The sequence below is a fragment of the Leucoraja erinacea genome, chromosome 6, assembly GCF_028641065.1.
Source record: "Leucoraja erinacea ecotype New England chromosome 6, Leri_hhj_1, whole genome shotgun sequence".
Taxonomy (NCBI): Eukaryota; Metazoa; Chordata; class Chondrichthyes; order Rajiformes; family Rajidae; genus Leucoraja; species Leucoraja erinaceus.
The window spans coordinates 46,211,412-46,227,029 of NC_073382.1; the positions used below are offsets into that span (position 1 = coordinate 46,211,412).

The 15,618-nt window shown below is 41.1% G+C and overlaps 1 protein-coding gene across 1 annotated transcript in view; it reads left to right on the forward strand.

The window, feature by feature from the left end:
* The first annotated feature begins 7,052 nt into the window (after positions 1–7,052).
* The window catches only part of flt1 (fms related receptor tyrosine kinase 1), a 132,277-nt gene continuing 123,711 nt past the window's right edge, over positions 7,053–15,618 (forward strand). Inside the window, exon 1 of the mRNA XM_055636891.1 lies at positions 7,053–7,616. Within this exon, the coding sequence (XP_055492866.1) occupies positions 7,556–7,616 (61 nt within the window). The 5' untranslated portion in view covers positions 7,053–7,555. The remainder of the gene's footprint in view (positions 7,617–15,618) is intronic.

A 15,618-nucleotide genomic window follows, 5' to 3' on the forward strand; every position in this document is an offset into this window, starting at 1 on the left:
GGCTGGGGGGGGGGTGGGGATAGGGGTAGGGGTATGTGTAGGTATGTTACAAAACTTACCTTCAGCGGCGCTGCAACTCTGCCACTGGCCCTATGCGCGATTTTGGCGCGTTTGAGGGGGGGACTGGGTTAAAACGGGGTTTTTTCCCGACCTGGTCCTGAATTATATTTGTTGGAGTGCAAGATGTTGCTAAAGAATCATTCCTACGGCCGTTCTGTGTGGTTTTTTTTTAAATTCACCCGACCAGTTAATCGCTGGATTGATTTTAAAATCAGCTTCTGAAGCCGTCAATGCCGACAACTGGGACGGATTTTATGGAGGACCAGGTAAAAGAAAGTAGTTTATTTTTATGTATAAAAGTGATTCTTAAGATGTATTTAATTCACATTTTAAGTTGCGAAACGGTGATTTCCCCCCCCCCCCCCCCGAAGAACCGGCAGTGTATTTGCTGCCGATATGGGGGACTAAATTCACCATAACCTGAACGTTCCAAATGGTCCCATTCCAGAAAATCCCACTCGCAAGCTGATTTAAATGGGCATTGTTACAGGTATTAAACATTAAATTCCTTCCATTTGGCCTATAAACCCATGACAATGAGATTTAAAAATTATGTTATATTCTGAATTCTTGTGTGAATGTTATTTGGACACTTAGGCTATTTAAAAAAGTTAATTCATTCTTAAGAAATGGATAGATGTTTAGATCTAGTAATTGAATTTTGTAATTAGCAACAATTAGGTAACTAACTAATTATATGTCCGTCTAATATGTCTGACTAACTAATAATCCGTCTGAAGAAGGGTTTCGGCCCGAAACGTTGCCTATTTCCTTAGCTCCATAGATGCTGCTGCACCTGCTGAGTTTCTCCAGCTTTTTTGTGTAACTAATTATATGCTTTAATTTCAAGTCATCTAAGTAAGATTGTTTCATATTTGTTTCAGAATGCTTCAATCTATAATAACTGAAAATTTATTTCAGTTCTCTTAAATTTTAAGAAAGCTATTGGCTTTTAAATGTTCTCGATCACAGCTTTTGTGTTAAGTCAATGAAAAAGCAATAGGGAACAAGATGCCAATTTCCGAGTATGAAAATGGCCATAACTTTTTTAATACTGAAGATATGAAAGTGAATTAGGTGTCAAATTAAACATCTTTTTATGCTTTATCTGATGGGATAAATTAAAGACTTGATTTTTTAAATCTCAAAATTTTGTAACATTGCTAGTATGTGGGGGCAGGGGATGTTGTGGGGGAGGGGGTGTGTGGGCGGGGGGGGAGAGGGGGTGTGTGGGGGCGGGGGGGGGGGGAGAGGGGGGTGTGGCCGGGAGGGGGCTGGGGGTGTGTGTGGGCAGGACGGGGGGGGGGTTGTGGGGGGGGGGGCGCGGGTGTGGGGTGGGGGGTTCGGTGTGGGTGAGAGTGCTCGGAGAAAAGACGGGGGTTGTGAGGGGTATCAAGAGGGAAGGGGGGCAGGAGCCAGCTAGGAGGACCAGAGGGGAAGGGCTGGAGCAGACTCACGGTGGTCGCTGGACTACTGATTGCTGGTTGTTCTCTGCCTGGATCAGATTCTACGCTTTCCGTTTGGCGACATTTCTTGCGCTGCGTCGGGCCGTTTCCTGTCCCTCCGTAAATTGTGTCCGAATGGAAACCTCCACCGGCCTTCCACAGCCCCAGTATATACGCGATGGCGCAGGAAGGGTCGGGCCATCCCGCAGAGTGACAGGAGAAAAGACCAATCCACGCGGCGCTGAACGTCAGGAGAGGAGATCGATCTGCGCACGTGTGGTTTTTAAGATTTTTAAACCTCACTAACATGGCCGTTCGAAGGAGGGATTGCGTTGGGTGCGCTCGCATCCCTCCTTTTTCCCCCACAGTAAGAAAAAATCCAGAGGAAAAAAAAATTTGGAGCGCAGTCAGCGTTTACCCAAAATTCTGGTTCCTGCCCGCTGGATGATTTGGTGGCAAAAAATTGAGACCATCCCCGCCTGCGCAGTTGGGGGAAGCCGATGTCGCAGTAGCGACGCAAAATGACTCTGTCTCTCCGCGTGTGCGCAGTGGGCCCGGGCGGGATCAGATCACATTTTGCTGTCCACACAATCAGCGATCGCCTCGATGCCTCGTGTCTACTCTTGGTAAGTAGTGGAATATTGCGTTGCGGGAGCAGATGTCTGGTTTTCATCCTCTAGTATCTAGGGTAGTAAACTACCCGCGAGGGGTCTAACAGGAGACCGTTTTCCCATTAAGAAATAGTTAGACAGGTACATGGATGAGGCAGGTTTGGAGGGATATGGATCAAACGTGGGCAGATGGGACTAGTGTAAATGGGATGTCCATTTCCATGTCCCAAAGCTTGTTTCCAAACTGTATCACTATGACTATCTATCTTTCCCTCTCAAACCCATTCTCCTGTCGTCTCCCTATTACCTCTGACAATCAAGAATCTATTAATGTCCTGAAAAGTGTCCACTGACTTGGCCTCTACAGCTGTCTGCAGCAATTAATTTCACAGTTCACCACCCTCTGACTTAAGAAATTCCTCCTCATCTCCTTCCTAAAGGAATGTTTTTTTTAATTCTGAGGCTGTGGCCACTGGTCCTACACTCTCCCACTAGTGGAAACATCCTCTCCACATCCACTCCATCCAGGCTTTTACCAGGCTGGAACAGACTGCAACACCTTCACACCATGTCCCAAAGCTTGTGTCCTGTCCTGCATCACCCAAGGCAGCAGAGACGTTATAGGAGAGGGCAAGCACCGTCACAAAGTAGCTCACGATGGTTTGGGTAACATTTAGGAATATCTGCATCCTGCATGTCACATCATGAATATTACAGAAGAAGGTTCTTGACCCGAAATATAATCTATACCTTTTCTCCAGAGATGCTGCCTGACCCACTGAGTTACTCCAGCACTTTGTGTCTATTTTCCCTTCACCCATCTGCCCAAGCCCACCCTCCCCCCTCCTTTCGTATGCTCCTTTCCACCCATAAACCTCTCTCTGCCTTTACATTTCACTCCTCTTTCAAATCTGCTCTACTTATCTACATGGATTTTTCGTGTTAACGTTTTAGTCATAGAGTGATGCAGTGTGGAAACAGGCCTTTGGGCCCAACTTGCCCACAACGACCAACATGTCCCATCTACACTAGTCCCACTCACAAGCGTGTGGCCCATATCCATCTAAATGCGCATCCTATCCATATAACTACCTCCTCTGGCAGCTCGTTCCATACACCCAGCACCCTTTGTGTGAAAAAGCTACCTCTCAGATTCCTGTTAATTTCTGAAATATTGGTCATAAATTTGGTGCAAAAATGCTCCAGAATAAGGCTCAGAATGCATCCGAGAACATCAAAAACCCCTGAGCTTCCAGGGCCCACTTAAGGGCCCTGGACCCCAGCATCGAGGGTCTTCCCGTTTCGGCTCTCAATGTGCACAGCACGTACATTATTTCACATTAAAATGTTTGTAATCCTGTCATGCCACCCCCCTTTTTGAAAAGATTCGTACGGGCCTGACTAACGTTTACATTAGACCACCGATCGGAACGAAACTTGGCGCAATCGCACCGTAGGAGAACGGGGAGTATGCTGGCGAAAAATTGTAGCGCTATCGCGTAATGTTTTTGCGCAAATAGAATGACCGCGCAACTGGAAGATAACAAGATCAGAGCTTTAGTTATGTTTATATAAAAGATAGAAAGATATTGTAGCATTATCTTCCCATTTTTTAATCTGGCCACACATACTGTGCAAGCATGCCTTCTTAATGGCATCGGAGGCTTACCGGGATCTGTAGACAGGGACTACTAAATGCCAGTATACTTTGTATTTATTTGTATCATTCTATTTGTCATGTATTCCTTTGTATTGGTATGTTCTCCCAAAAATATTAGCTCTTATCTCTCCAGATTATGTTCATTGCCTACATTTATTCAAATCCATTAATACTTTTCTGTTTGTGTCATCAGCATAATTCAGAATCATTGTCACTCCTTTTAAATTCATTCACTAGCAAATGCCATGGAAAGCAGTGGCACTGTTACTGAGTCAGCCCTTAAAACCACAGCTCGTCACTAACACTTGCTCTGATAATCACTCTTTCCTTTCTCCTCCGGATCCAATTTTCATTCCAATCCCTCTTGCTCAAATCCAGATCGTGAACTCTTCCATTTAATGATATTTCCTGAATGCGTGGATGTCCAGGAAGTAGGAAGTATCCTGGATATCCCACAAGGCATGGGATATGCGTTCAATAGGATTAAGGAACCCTGCAATGCGTTTTTTTTTAAACTAAAATAAGTTCTAAAATTCCACACCACGGGAAAAGTAAACACCTGTGATACCAATCAATCAACTTCCTGTTGACAACCGACATTGCTCTTTGTTTCTTTTGTTCTCAACAATGCAAGTTTGCTTCTGCCTGTGCTGCACTCAGGTAAGTCTGTTCAATGCACTGCATAGTGTCTCATTTGCTCTCAATAGTAAACTCCCCCACAGACCATGTTTCCAGGTTTCAAACTCCATTGAAATTGCACATCATTTTCAGTTACATATTCCATCCACTTTTTTTAATCTGCACTCTCTCTGTAGCTGTAACAATGATGGAATTCAATCTCCAAATCCAGCCACCATCCTCCTCTTGTTTCAAGGTCGAGGTCTTCCTCTACCCCTCGATCTACCTATCTTGGATAAGTCTGATGGGTTTGATCTCAGGACTTTAGACACATGCTAGCTTCTTCTCTCCAACCTTCAGAATGGAGATGAGGAATTTCTTTAGGCAGAGGGTGGTAAATCTGTGGAATTCAGTCCCACAGATTGTAGTGGAGGCCAAGTCATTCGGTATTTTTAAAGCAGATATTGATAGATTCTTGATTAGTAAATACGTCAAATGTTATGGGGTGAGGCAGGAGAATGGGTTGAGAGGGATAAATAGATCCGTAATGATTGAATGTTGGAACAGACTCTGGGCTGAACAGCCTAATTCTGCTCCTCAGTCTTATGGACAACGTGCCAACCTTCGGGGAACCTGGGATTTGATGGGTAGATTGATCAGAATCACAACATCAACCACATTGTGTCGGACATAGAACAGTGACAATTCTTGAAGACAGGCAGTCGATTTTGAGAAAGATTCTCTATAATTCATCTCCATTGATGAAGTAATACGGTTTATTTTTTAATTCATTGTCATGTGTACCAAGGTACAGTGAAAAGCTTTTATTGCGTACTATCCTGTCAGGAGAAAGACAATACATGATTACAATCGAGCCATTTACAGTGCATAGATACATGATAAGAGAATAACGTTTAGTGTTAGGTATACGTGCAAGGTTTTTGCAGATTGAAGTTCTGGTGGTCAGTGACTGGTGTTGTCCCCTGCATTGTTTCTTTTCTTGAGTGAAGATCATATCCATTGTATTTCTTGGAATGGAAACGGCATTGGAACCCTGGGAGGAGCTCTTCAGGTTCCGGGTGCAGATTGTAGAAGAGCATTCTTGCCATGGCTTTCCCTCCACCAGAAAGCAGAGATTTTGATCATGTTTTTCTAGTATTAAAAAAATCGTCTTATTGCTGCTTTATTGCTTCATAATGCTCCTCATTGAAACGCTCGGACTTTATTGGAGACCACCACATTATCTGTAATAGAACTTTACTGGATTTTATCTTGCATTAAACGTTATTCTCTTTATCCTACGTCTGCATGCAGTTGTCTACTTGATTGTAACCTCGTATACCCGCTGACTGAAATGCAACAAATATGTTTTTCATTGTACCTCGGTACACATGACAATAAACTAAACGATAATGCTTTAATTTCAAATATACAAAGTAGGTTGGATTAACCAAAATTTACAATGGAGTTTCAGGGGTAGTGAGGGCACCATTTCGATGCGTTCTGTCGAACGGTAAAATATTAATTTTGACCTGCTGAGTGTTTCCAGCATTTACTATTTTAATGTAAGATTTTGAGCATCAGGATTTTAAGCATATTTGCTTTCTTGCTGTTTATAAATGTAAGGCACTTTATTTCAAATAATAACCGATTTGTGTACCATGCTAAACTTCGATTGGCCACAGAATTCTGATTAAGAGCTCGGTCTACTATTTTATCTTAATCCCCAGTTTAGAACACTGGCTCGAATTCTGCAATCGTGCCTAGTATTAATTTAACAACCTCGCCCCAAGTCCCACGCCAAAAACATGGAACCTCCAAATTCCGATTACGATTTTATGGCACGCATCTTTCCAGTAAATTGTATCTCAATAAACAGATAATTACATGACGCCACTTGCTAAACATGTCTTGCCTATTGTACATTACATCGGCAAAAGCACTGTACCCATAACGCTAATTATGGATCTAAAGCCATAGATTAAATTGGCCAGAACAGACATCAAATCTGTTGCACAGTTTGATGACTTGGTTTAGATCTCCGGTATTCTCAGTATCCTCAAACACCTCCCATCCCATTTGTCTAATGTTTAAATGTTCTTCAACACGCAAATGTGGTTTCCTTCCTGCCAACCGTGAGAATGGCAAAACTTCGAACAGAATAAAAAATCAAAACATGAGGAAACACGCAAAGAAACGTCCATTTCCTACCCATCTCGAAATGATACTCTGTTCCCAGCATAATATATATCCATGGCGGATTTAAAGTGCGTATTACATGAAATATATTTCAGATATTTAACCCTAAAACTGTAGTCAAGTAAAATAAACGTACATTACTAAAATATAATCTCAAATATTTTAACGCATTTTCAACTAATATTTTGAGTACCACGGAGGCACAGGGAACTGCAGATGCTGGAAACTTGAGCAAATCAGAAAGTATTGGAGTAACTCAGCGGGTCAGGCAGCATTTCATTCTGAAAGAAGTGTCCGACTTGAAACTTCGCCTCTGCATTCCCACCGGAGATGCTGATTGAACCGCTGAGTTACTCCAGCACTTTGCATTGTACCACGTTATCTTGGCGTTGGCAATCGGTGTCGGTGAATGCATTAAAACGTACTTCGGGATACTTTGAGAGCTCTGCGAGGCTTGTTATGTTTACCAAGTCTCTGTTTAATCTGGAGTCCAATATATAAGAAACAACTGTAGAGTGGCGACACGCAAAGCGACAGGCACTGTGGATCTGCCAAGAATCCGCAACGTCACTCGGGTGGAACACTTCCGCCGTGAGTCGGGAGGAAGGGTATATAAGCACACGATGCCAATCAGCGAGCACAATTTGCCAAGTGTCGGCGATCTTCGTTCTTTCCTATTGGATACCTTTTGCATCTTCATATTTGTTATTAAGACGTAGTTGTCTCCGCAGATCTGTCTCGATAAGGCTGAGCCTACAAACTGAAGAACAGAGTTTTTAGAATAGTCCTAGGATGTTTGCACCGGGCATCTAGATCACTACCCTACAGCGGTTATTTCATAACCGGCCATCAACGCGCTGACACAGAAGATCGAGCAATATCGCTTCTGAGGGGAAACCATCGTCCTTCAAGAAAACCTTCAGCTTGGAAATTGCGCAGCAAAGTGCTTATTTCACTTCAAGATGTCTTATGCTTTAATATCGATTATATTTTGTAGTCAAATTGGAAGTATAGTTACAGCGCGTAAGTAATGTCTTAATCGTTTGAAAAATCGCGGAAAATGCAATATTTAAGAGAAAGAAGGTTAACACTAGTGGTAAAATATGTATTGCGGGTTAACTTCTTTCTGGTTTTTAGCTATATTTTAACAAACTTCGTTTGTTGAGCAGAACACAAAGTGCTGGAGGAACTCAGCGGGTCAGGTAGCATCTGTGAAAGGGACAGGCGATGTTTGGGTTCTGGACCATTCATCGGACTATGTTAATATATCGCAAGCATGTATTTTTATTCTAACGTCTGGCCGTCCTCTGAGCGAGTCTTCTCTTAATATTAAAGATAATGTGCCCAGTAATGGAATAGGTTAGATGTCTAGCGGAAGAAGGGCGATGTTGGAAATGCACAAAAAGCTGGAGTAACTCAGCGGGACAGGCAGCATCTTAGAAGAGAAGGAAAGGGTTCCGAGCGTTTTAACTGAAGCGAGCAATAGTTGGCGGCTACCTTAAGGGCCAAGATATTTTTTTCCCCAAGAATAGTTTACCTACGATTAGGAATCATTTTTAAATAGTGATTAAAATATAATTGTGAAGCGATCACGGTGGCAAGTTACATTTCAACACATGCTGTACTGAATTCTTGAAATGTGCCGAAGATGGTTTACATCGAAGATAGATACAAAAAGCTGGAGTAACTCAGCGGGACAGGCAGCGTCTATGGATAGAAGGAATGGGTGACGTTTCGGTTTCAGACTGTGAGTTAGGGCGAGGGAGTCTAGAGATTTGGAAGGGTAAGGTGTGAAAGCGACAGATCAAAGTAGACGAAGGTCAAGGAAATGTAGAATGGTTCATTGTTAGCTGAGGGGGAGAAGACAACGAGGCAGACAATCAGAAAATAATAATCAGGAGGACAGTGAAACTAGTTGGAGAGCTGGGTGGAGGAGGAACAGGGGAAGCAAGGGTTAATAAAGTTAGCGAAATCAAATTCATGTAATGTGCCGATTTTTCTACGCGAGGGTGTGCGTGAGGATGACTAACAACATTCCAAGCCACTGTTCAGTTATTTCTGCATGCTAATAGTTGCTATGGAGCCTCATCGTTAAACGGAGATAATGTATGGTTTTGAGTGATTTCAGTGTTTGGGATCTTTGTATTTTTCAAAAATTCTCAACGGAATATTGTGAATTGCAGGACGCATTTCTGTAATATCTGCATAGTTGTTGTTCCCGAAATTAACGCGTATGTTCAGCTTAAGCAAATCCATTGAACACAAGGAACATAGAACAGTGCAGCACAGGAACAGGGTCTTCGACCAACAATGTACCGAACAATATGCCAAGACCAACTCTTATCTGCCTGTCCATAATCCACATTCCTCCATTCGCTGTATATCCGTATGCCTATCCAAAAGTGCCTTAAGTGCCACTATTGTATCTGCCTCGACCACCACCCGTTCAAGACACTCGCCACCCTCCGTGTAAAAACATGCCCTGCACATCTCCTTTAAAGGTTGTCCCTCTTAATTTTAAACTATACGCTCTATTCTTTGACATTTCCATCCTGGGATTGTCACATCTTGACCACCATGAACTCACCGGAGGTTGTATTATTTGTTCAGCTTTCGTTCTGATTGCTTTTGTTTCCACTCCTGTAGACAGTTGACACTATCTATCTAGTAATCGTACTTAAATTCCGTTATATCGTTTTAGGAACATCGTGGGCTACTCTCGCTGTAATGGATAACGTCTACATTCTATTATAGTAACGATGCCGGCTGGTTCTTGAGGCTAGTGAGTCGTAGAGCAGGGAAACAGACACTTGGGCCAACGCGTTCATGCCGATCGAATTGCCTAACCGAGCTACACTTGCCTATACCTGGCCCCTATCCCTCCAAATGGTTCCTACTGTCCGGGTATCTATCACTTCTCCTGGCAGCTCATTCCACCCTCTGTGTGAAAAAGGTTGTCCATCAAGTCCATTTTAAATCTTACAAACTAGGAACTGCAGATGCTGGCTTACATAAAAGAACACAAAGTGCTGTGGTAACTCAGCGGTTCAGGTAGCATTTTTGCAGAACATGGATATCAATCTGAAGGAGGGTCCCGAACTGAAAAGTCATCATGTTCTCCGGAGATGCCGATTGACCCGCTGAGTTACTCCAGCACTTCGTTCCATCCTTTCCCCCCCCCCCCCCCCCCCCCCCCCCCCCCCCCCCCCCCCGTTGAGCCCCTGATACCCCACTGATCGAGCGGCAGCGCGCCACGGAGCTGCTCGATAGGGTGGATACCTTGGGGAGGCGGTACGTTCCTTCTGCCATTTGTGGGGCTCCCGGTGAACGGTCAATGCCACCCGGAACGCTTTTCTCATCTCGAACAGTTATAATGATCAAACCTCCTACCAGGAGGTTTAGAATGCTTTTAAATCATATGCTCTGCTACCGGCTTTTATTTTTGCTTCCACACGGACTCAGTAGCAGCAATTTCCCCGTCCGTTATCAGGCCTCGGAACGGTCCTTCCATTAGCTAGGGTACTATCCGATTCACCCCGACCATCGTGGACAATGGATGTCTCTGGAACTGTTCCGCTACCATGCTGGGAACTATGTTCTGCACTCTGTATTTTCTCCTGTCCGCAACCAATTGTACGAGTTTGGTTTGATTGTATTGATGTCAAATATTATTTGACTTATTGGATAGCTTGCAAAACAAAATGTTTCACTATGAAAAAGACACAGTGAGCAGGAGTAACCCAGCGGGTCAGGAAGCATCCCTGGAAAACATGGGATCCTTGTTTCTACATTCTTAAAGCTCACAGTTTTGAAAGTTCATAGTACCTCGCCACCCCGGCCCATCGGAGCGAGGAGTGCAATGAAGTCCTCAGTCCTGAGATGTTGACCGACGTGAACACGTTGATCCTAGTTTGCTTATCCTGCCAATAGCCCCGAAAGATTTTAGGGAGATATGTGTTGATGGTATTACCCCAGTGTTCTGGGATGCTTACTATAGGTAGAACACTTATCCGAGAATACTGTATACCGTGAGGTTAGCGTCGGATTCGAGGTCGGAACCTTCACATTTTTCTCTCAGATGGCCAGAAAGTCAACTGTAAATTTCAGTAACAATTCCACTAAGAGGGTATTCCCAAATTTTGGAAAGCGTGCCCCAGTTTCCAGCGTCAGGTTGTGTATCTTGCTTGTTAAATGGGCGGCACAGTAGTGGCTGCTCCACAATGCCAAGGATTCAGGTTCGATCCTGACCTCGGGTGCTGTCTGTGCGGAGTTTGTGCATTCTCCCGCGTTTCTACCCGTGGGTTTTCTCCGGGTGCTCGGGGTTAACCTCCCAGGGGTTTGCCGGTTAATTGGCTTCTGTAAAATGCCCCGAGTGTGTAGGACACAGAGCGAGTGAATGGGTGATTAATAGTTGGCGTGGATTCGTTGGGCGTTGTTTCCACGCTGTATCTCTGTTGTACAGTAGAATCACTGATAGAGGCTTGCGCTCTGAATAGCACATAGAAGTACAACCCAGGAATCGGCCCTTCGACCTACAATGTAATCCATACCCCTCCATTACCTGCATATCTATATGCCTAGTATCATAAATGCCACGATCATATCGGCCTCCACCACCCACCCACCCCATCGCTCTCTGTGTTAAATACGTGCCTCGCACATCTCCTTTAAACGTTGCATCTCTAATCTTAAGATTATGCCTTTTAGTATTTGATATTTGACTGTTTACCCTATCTGCTCCTCTTATGAAGTTATATATATATATATTTTTTATTTATGATACTAGGCATTTATGATACTAGGCATATATATAAAGGCATAGGTTTCCCCTCAACCTCCGGCGTTCCAGGGAAATGTTATGTGTAAGACCCTTTCTGTCTTCTGCTCAGTGATGAACGGTGTCTTTTCATTCTAGTAATTAGATAATCAGTGCCAGATTTATCAATAGTCTAATTTCTGACACAATTAACAGGCTGGTAAATTATTAAAATGTTTATAATTGCACAAAGTAACGTTTCTGGTATGAGTACAATAACCAAATACGTTCACAACTGGAAACTTAAAATTCAACACTGCAAGTGTGGAGAATATTCAATATTTAATTGTATGAACATTTACAATAATTTCTCATTTTTCTGCAAGGTAACAATCTACTAAATAACAATGCGATCCTTAGGCGGCTTGTTCACAACACAATTCGTCTTTAAGGAGATTCATAGACCTGGGGTTATAGAAGATGTGAGGAGAATCGGGGCGGGAGATCTGTCTGTCGGAGATATAGAAAGCATTTTTTTGAAGTTCTGCGGGTGGGATGGATAATCGGCTACGCGGCACGGGGAGAGGATCTCCGACAGCTTCGCCCACACATTGACAGCTCAGGACCGCTTTTAGGCCAGCCTACCGCAGTTCATCTTAGGTCTGTTTGGGGTTCGATCTCAGTTCATGCGATCGGAGCGAGAACGGTGCTGTAAAATAGTAAATTAATAGAAAAAAAATACAAATTGACTCATACTATTCAGGCCAATTTTAAAACCACTGTAGTCTTGATTTAAGCACGTCTGACTAATACAGACAAAAATAGGAAGTGATCTTTTATCTAACTTCTAATGGTAATTTCGTAGCAGAACAACGTTTAAATATTTATGACGATTCACCAACATAAATAATGTGAGGTTAGGCGTCCTTAAGCAAATAAAATGTAACGCATCTTGGAATCGAGAGAGTTGAACCAGATACAATGACCGCCTCTCGAACGATTTGCCCACCCCCAGAATATGCACCAAACCGATTAACTACACTTTAACGCATAAAGCAGCACCGAGTTAAATAATTTAATATAATGTAATAAAGAAAACAATGTTTGGGTGATAATTTCAAAGGAAGCGTGTGGGTAATGGGTTGGTAAGAAACAATATATAATTTCTTTGCTCAGACTAGAATTCCAAAGATTAGGAATGATTCAAATTCGTCTGAAGAAGGGTCTCGACCCGAAACGTCACCTATTTCCTTCGCTCCATAGATGCTGCCTCACCCGCTGAATTTCTCTATAGCATTTTTGTCTATCTTCAAATTCGTTAAAATGTCATTTCGCAAATACCACAATGAAGCTCCAATCCAAGATAGAAAATTAAATCACTTTCCCTGGATCGGGGGTGAAATCTTCCATATCGAGGATACATCGTCTTTACTGATAGTGGCACAATGGCTTCTAATGCGAGCATCAGACAGCATTAACAATCTTCGGTCCGCATAAGAAATGCAAACCAAAAAGTTCTGTACTTTAAACTATTCGGCAGATGATGTATTTCAGAGGCTCCCCAGGTATTTTAAAATAGGTCTGATAATGATTTTTAGTCAGTGTGAAAGGGGCTCAAGGCGATCTATATGAATTCGCTTTCTTTCGTTATTTTACTATTGCGTAAAAATGCAATAGTAGTTTCGAAACAAACTATATTATGTTCAGAAGTAAAGCTTAATACCGCATATAATACAAAATATTTGATTCCTGTTTCATATAATTTCATTGTAACCAAACATTAATAAATTAAAGGGAAAAACAGGATTTCTTGTATCTAAAATACTCTTTTTGATAGAACAATTTGCTCCAGATTAGTAGAGTTATTAATAAATGTATTGGGACCTTTTATGCAGAAATTGTTAACGTTTAAATACATTGTTTCTGCCTTGTAATTTGGAAGTTTGGTTTTAAGAAGAACTGTGAACTAGTTATTAATTTACAGCATTTCACATGGTTAGGACCATATATAAATAACACGTTTGTAATTTCTGAGTCATTTCAAGTACCATAGCATGTCCACCATGCATTAATTAATATTAACACACACAAAAAACTTTACTTTGGAACCAAGAAATGTGGATCCAAAGTCATCTTTCCAAAGTAACACCAATATTGTCCAGTTACCAGAGTGAAAATCTTGGTAAATTAATGAGTGACTGATCAGTGAAGTCACAACAGCACTTACACATGTCTTTCACTATTCTTGTTACCAATGGGTAACCGAGTGAATCCAGAAAAAAAAAGAACGACTCACACGGCAAATAAGCTAACATAAAATTGGAATTCTTAATACTGACCCTGAGTTTTATATACCTGTCAGCATTTTACTGCATATAAGATACAATATTAAAGCTGTGTGATTGTAATTATCTAATAATTTGCATTACTTTTTTTGCTCTATAAGATGGCTGCAATGTTTTGTTGGAAATTATAAACATTTATTCTAAATTGGAGGTCACTGAACATTATCTTGAAAGGCCGTCCCATTCTACTGTGTGTGTCATTGCTTTTCACTGCTGATTGTTCTGGTCGCAGACCTTCGAACTATCCTTTACACCACCTCTAGATCAGAAGCATTAATTTGACCCTTTTGCACATCTTCCAGCCAAGTTGTAACGACATTCGGAGAAAGAGAGCACTACAATAATTCTAAATACTACCATCTTTTTGTTATTATGTATGTACACCCATGAACCCTCAGATTTATGCATGTTCAAGGTTAAAAAAAAACACTTTTTCCTGCTTTTCAACTTTATGATTGCAGCAGAACTTTTATTTGACAATATACGATCAATGCATGAGTTAATGGCTAATGAGGCTTGAAATATATGCAGATGGAGCATTGGGTAAAATCAATGCTGCATGATTGATAACTTTATTACAAGCTGATGGCTATTTAGGTTTCAAGAGCAGGTTTCTGAGCAAACCATGATTTTGTTAAAGTGCATTGTATTTCTCTTCCATTAAAACAAATTTAATCTGATTTAAAATAAAACCATTGACAAAAATATCAGTTTCACACTGAGCCCAGGAACAAGAATACTATATATCTGCCTGCATAAATTCATGTTAAAGGTAAGTCGTTGTTTAAGAAATGCTTTCAGGCACTTTACATCACAACAAATTCTGTATTTAAATTTAATATGTTTTAACGCCATTATAATTTAATTAAGAGAACTCCCATAGTGATGGAAAATATTCTGCAAATTGATTAATTTAAAAAATAAAGTCTATACATATGTGATAAACGTTTATCTTCAAGTGAAACAAATGATTATATCTTTGTCTAAAATAGACTGTAGTATAGGTTCAATCCACTAAAGCATATTACATAATTAGCTATTTACCTATTCGGATTGTTTGAAATGTTACACTTTTGAACTTTTCCCTGATGTGCTTTTGTTTTATTTCCAATTCATTTTATTTGTATTCACTTAAATCTAGCAACGATCACAATAATGTTCCTTCAAATTTACACTCAATCTTATCAAAATCAGTAATTTATTTTTGTGAACATATTGATAATGATTATGTGACAAAAAGAAAAATCAGTGAGCATTACATTTTTTTTCTCCTATTTCTGTACTGCCTTTACCAAAGTAAAATCAATTGATTTAATAACAGAAATGCACTTTTGCACAAAATTCATATGACAAACTTTATAATTGTGATCAGCCCCACCTCCCCCCATCTTCACAAATAGTACACGAGGACAATAACAATTTTAACTTGCTGTATTTGTTTTTCCTGCCACTTTTAATTTAGAAAATACTATTATTTGAGCATAAATTGAAAGATTTTCTTGAGTAGTGATCTATGCAAATTATTTTAAAAAGCAAGTAATATTGACATTTATTTCATGCGGCTCTTGCGTTTGTATGATTCTCTTCAGACTTCTTTATGTCGGAATCTCAAAAAAAGTAATCTCTATATCATGTACCTCACCACGGGGTAGGCTCCCAATGGTCACTTGGTGGCAGACAAGTTAATAAATTGCAATGCATTTTCAGGCAGTGACCCTTGAACACATGTGCGTCAAAATAAAGGGCTTTTAACACCTTAACAAATCTTGGGAATAGGAGTGCCTAAAATAAGGCAGCACTCCTCTGTGTTATTTTAACTATTAATGTACTTGAATAGTAATTGCACAATTGAGTATTTTCAGAGGACGGATACAATATATATTTTCAGAACCTTTGCTACATTATATGTTTGTTTCACATATTC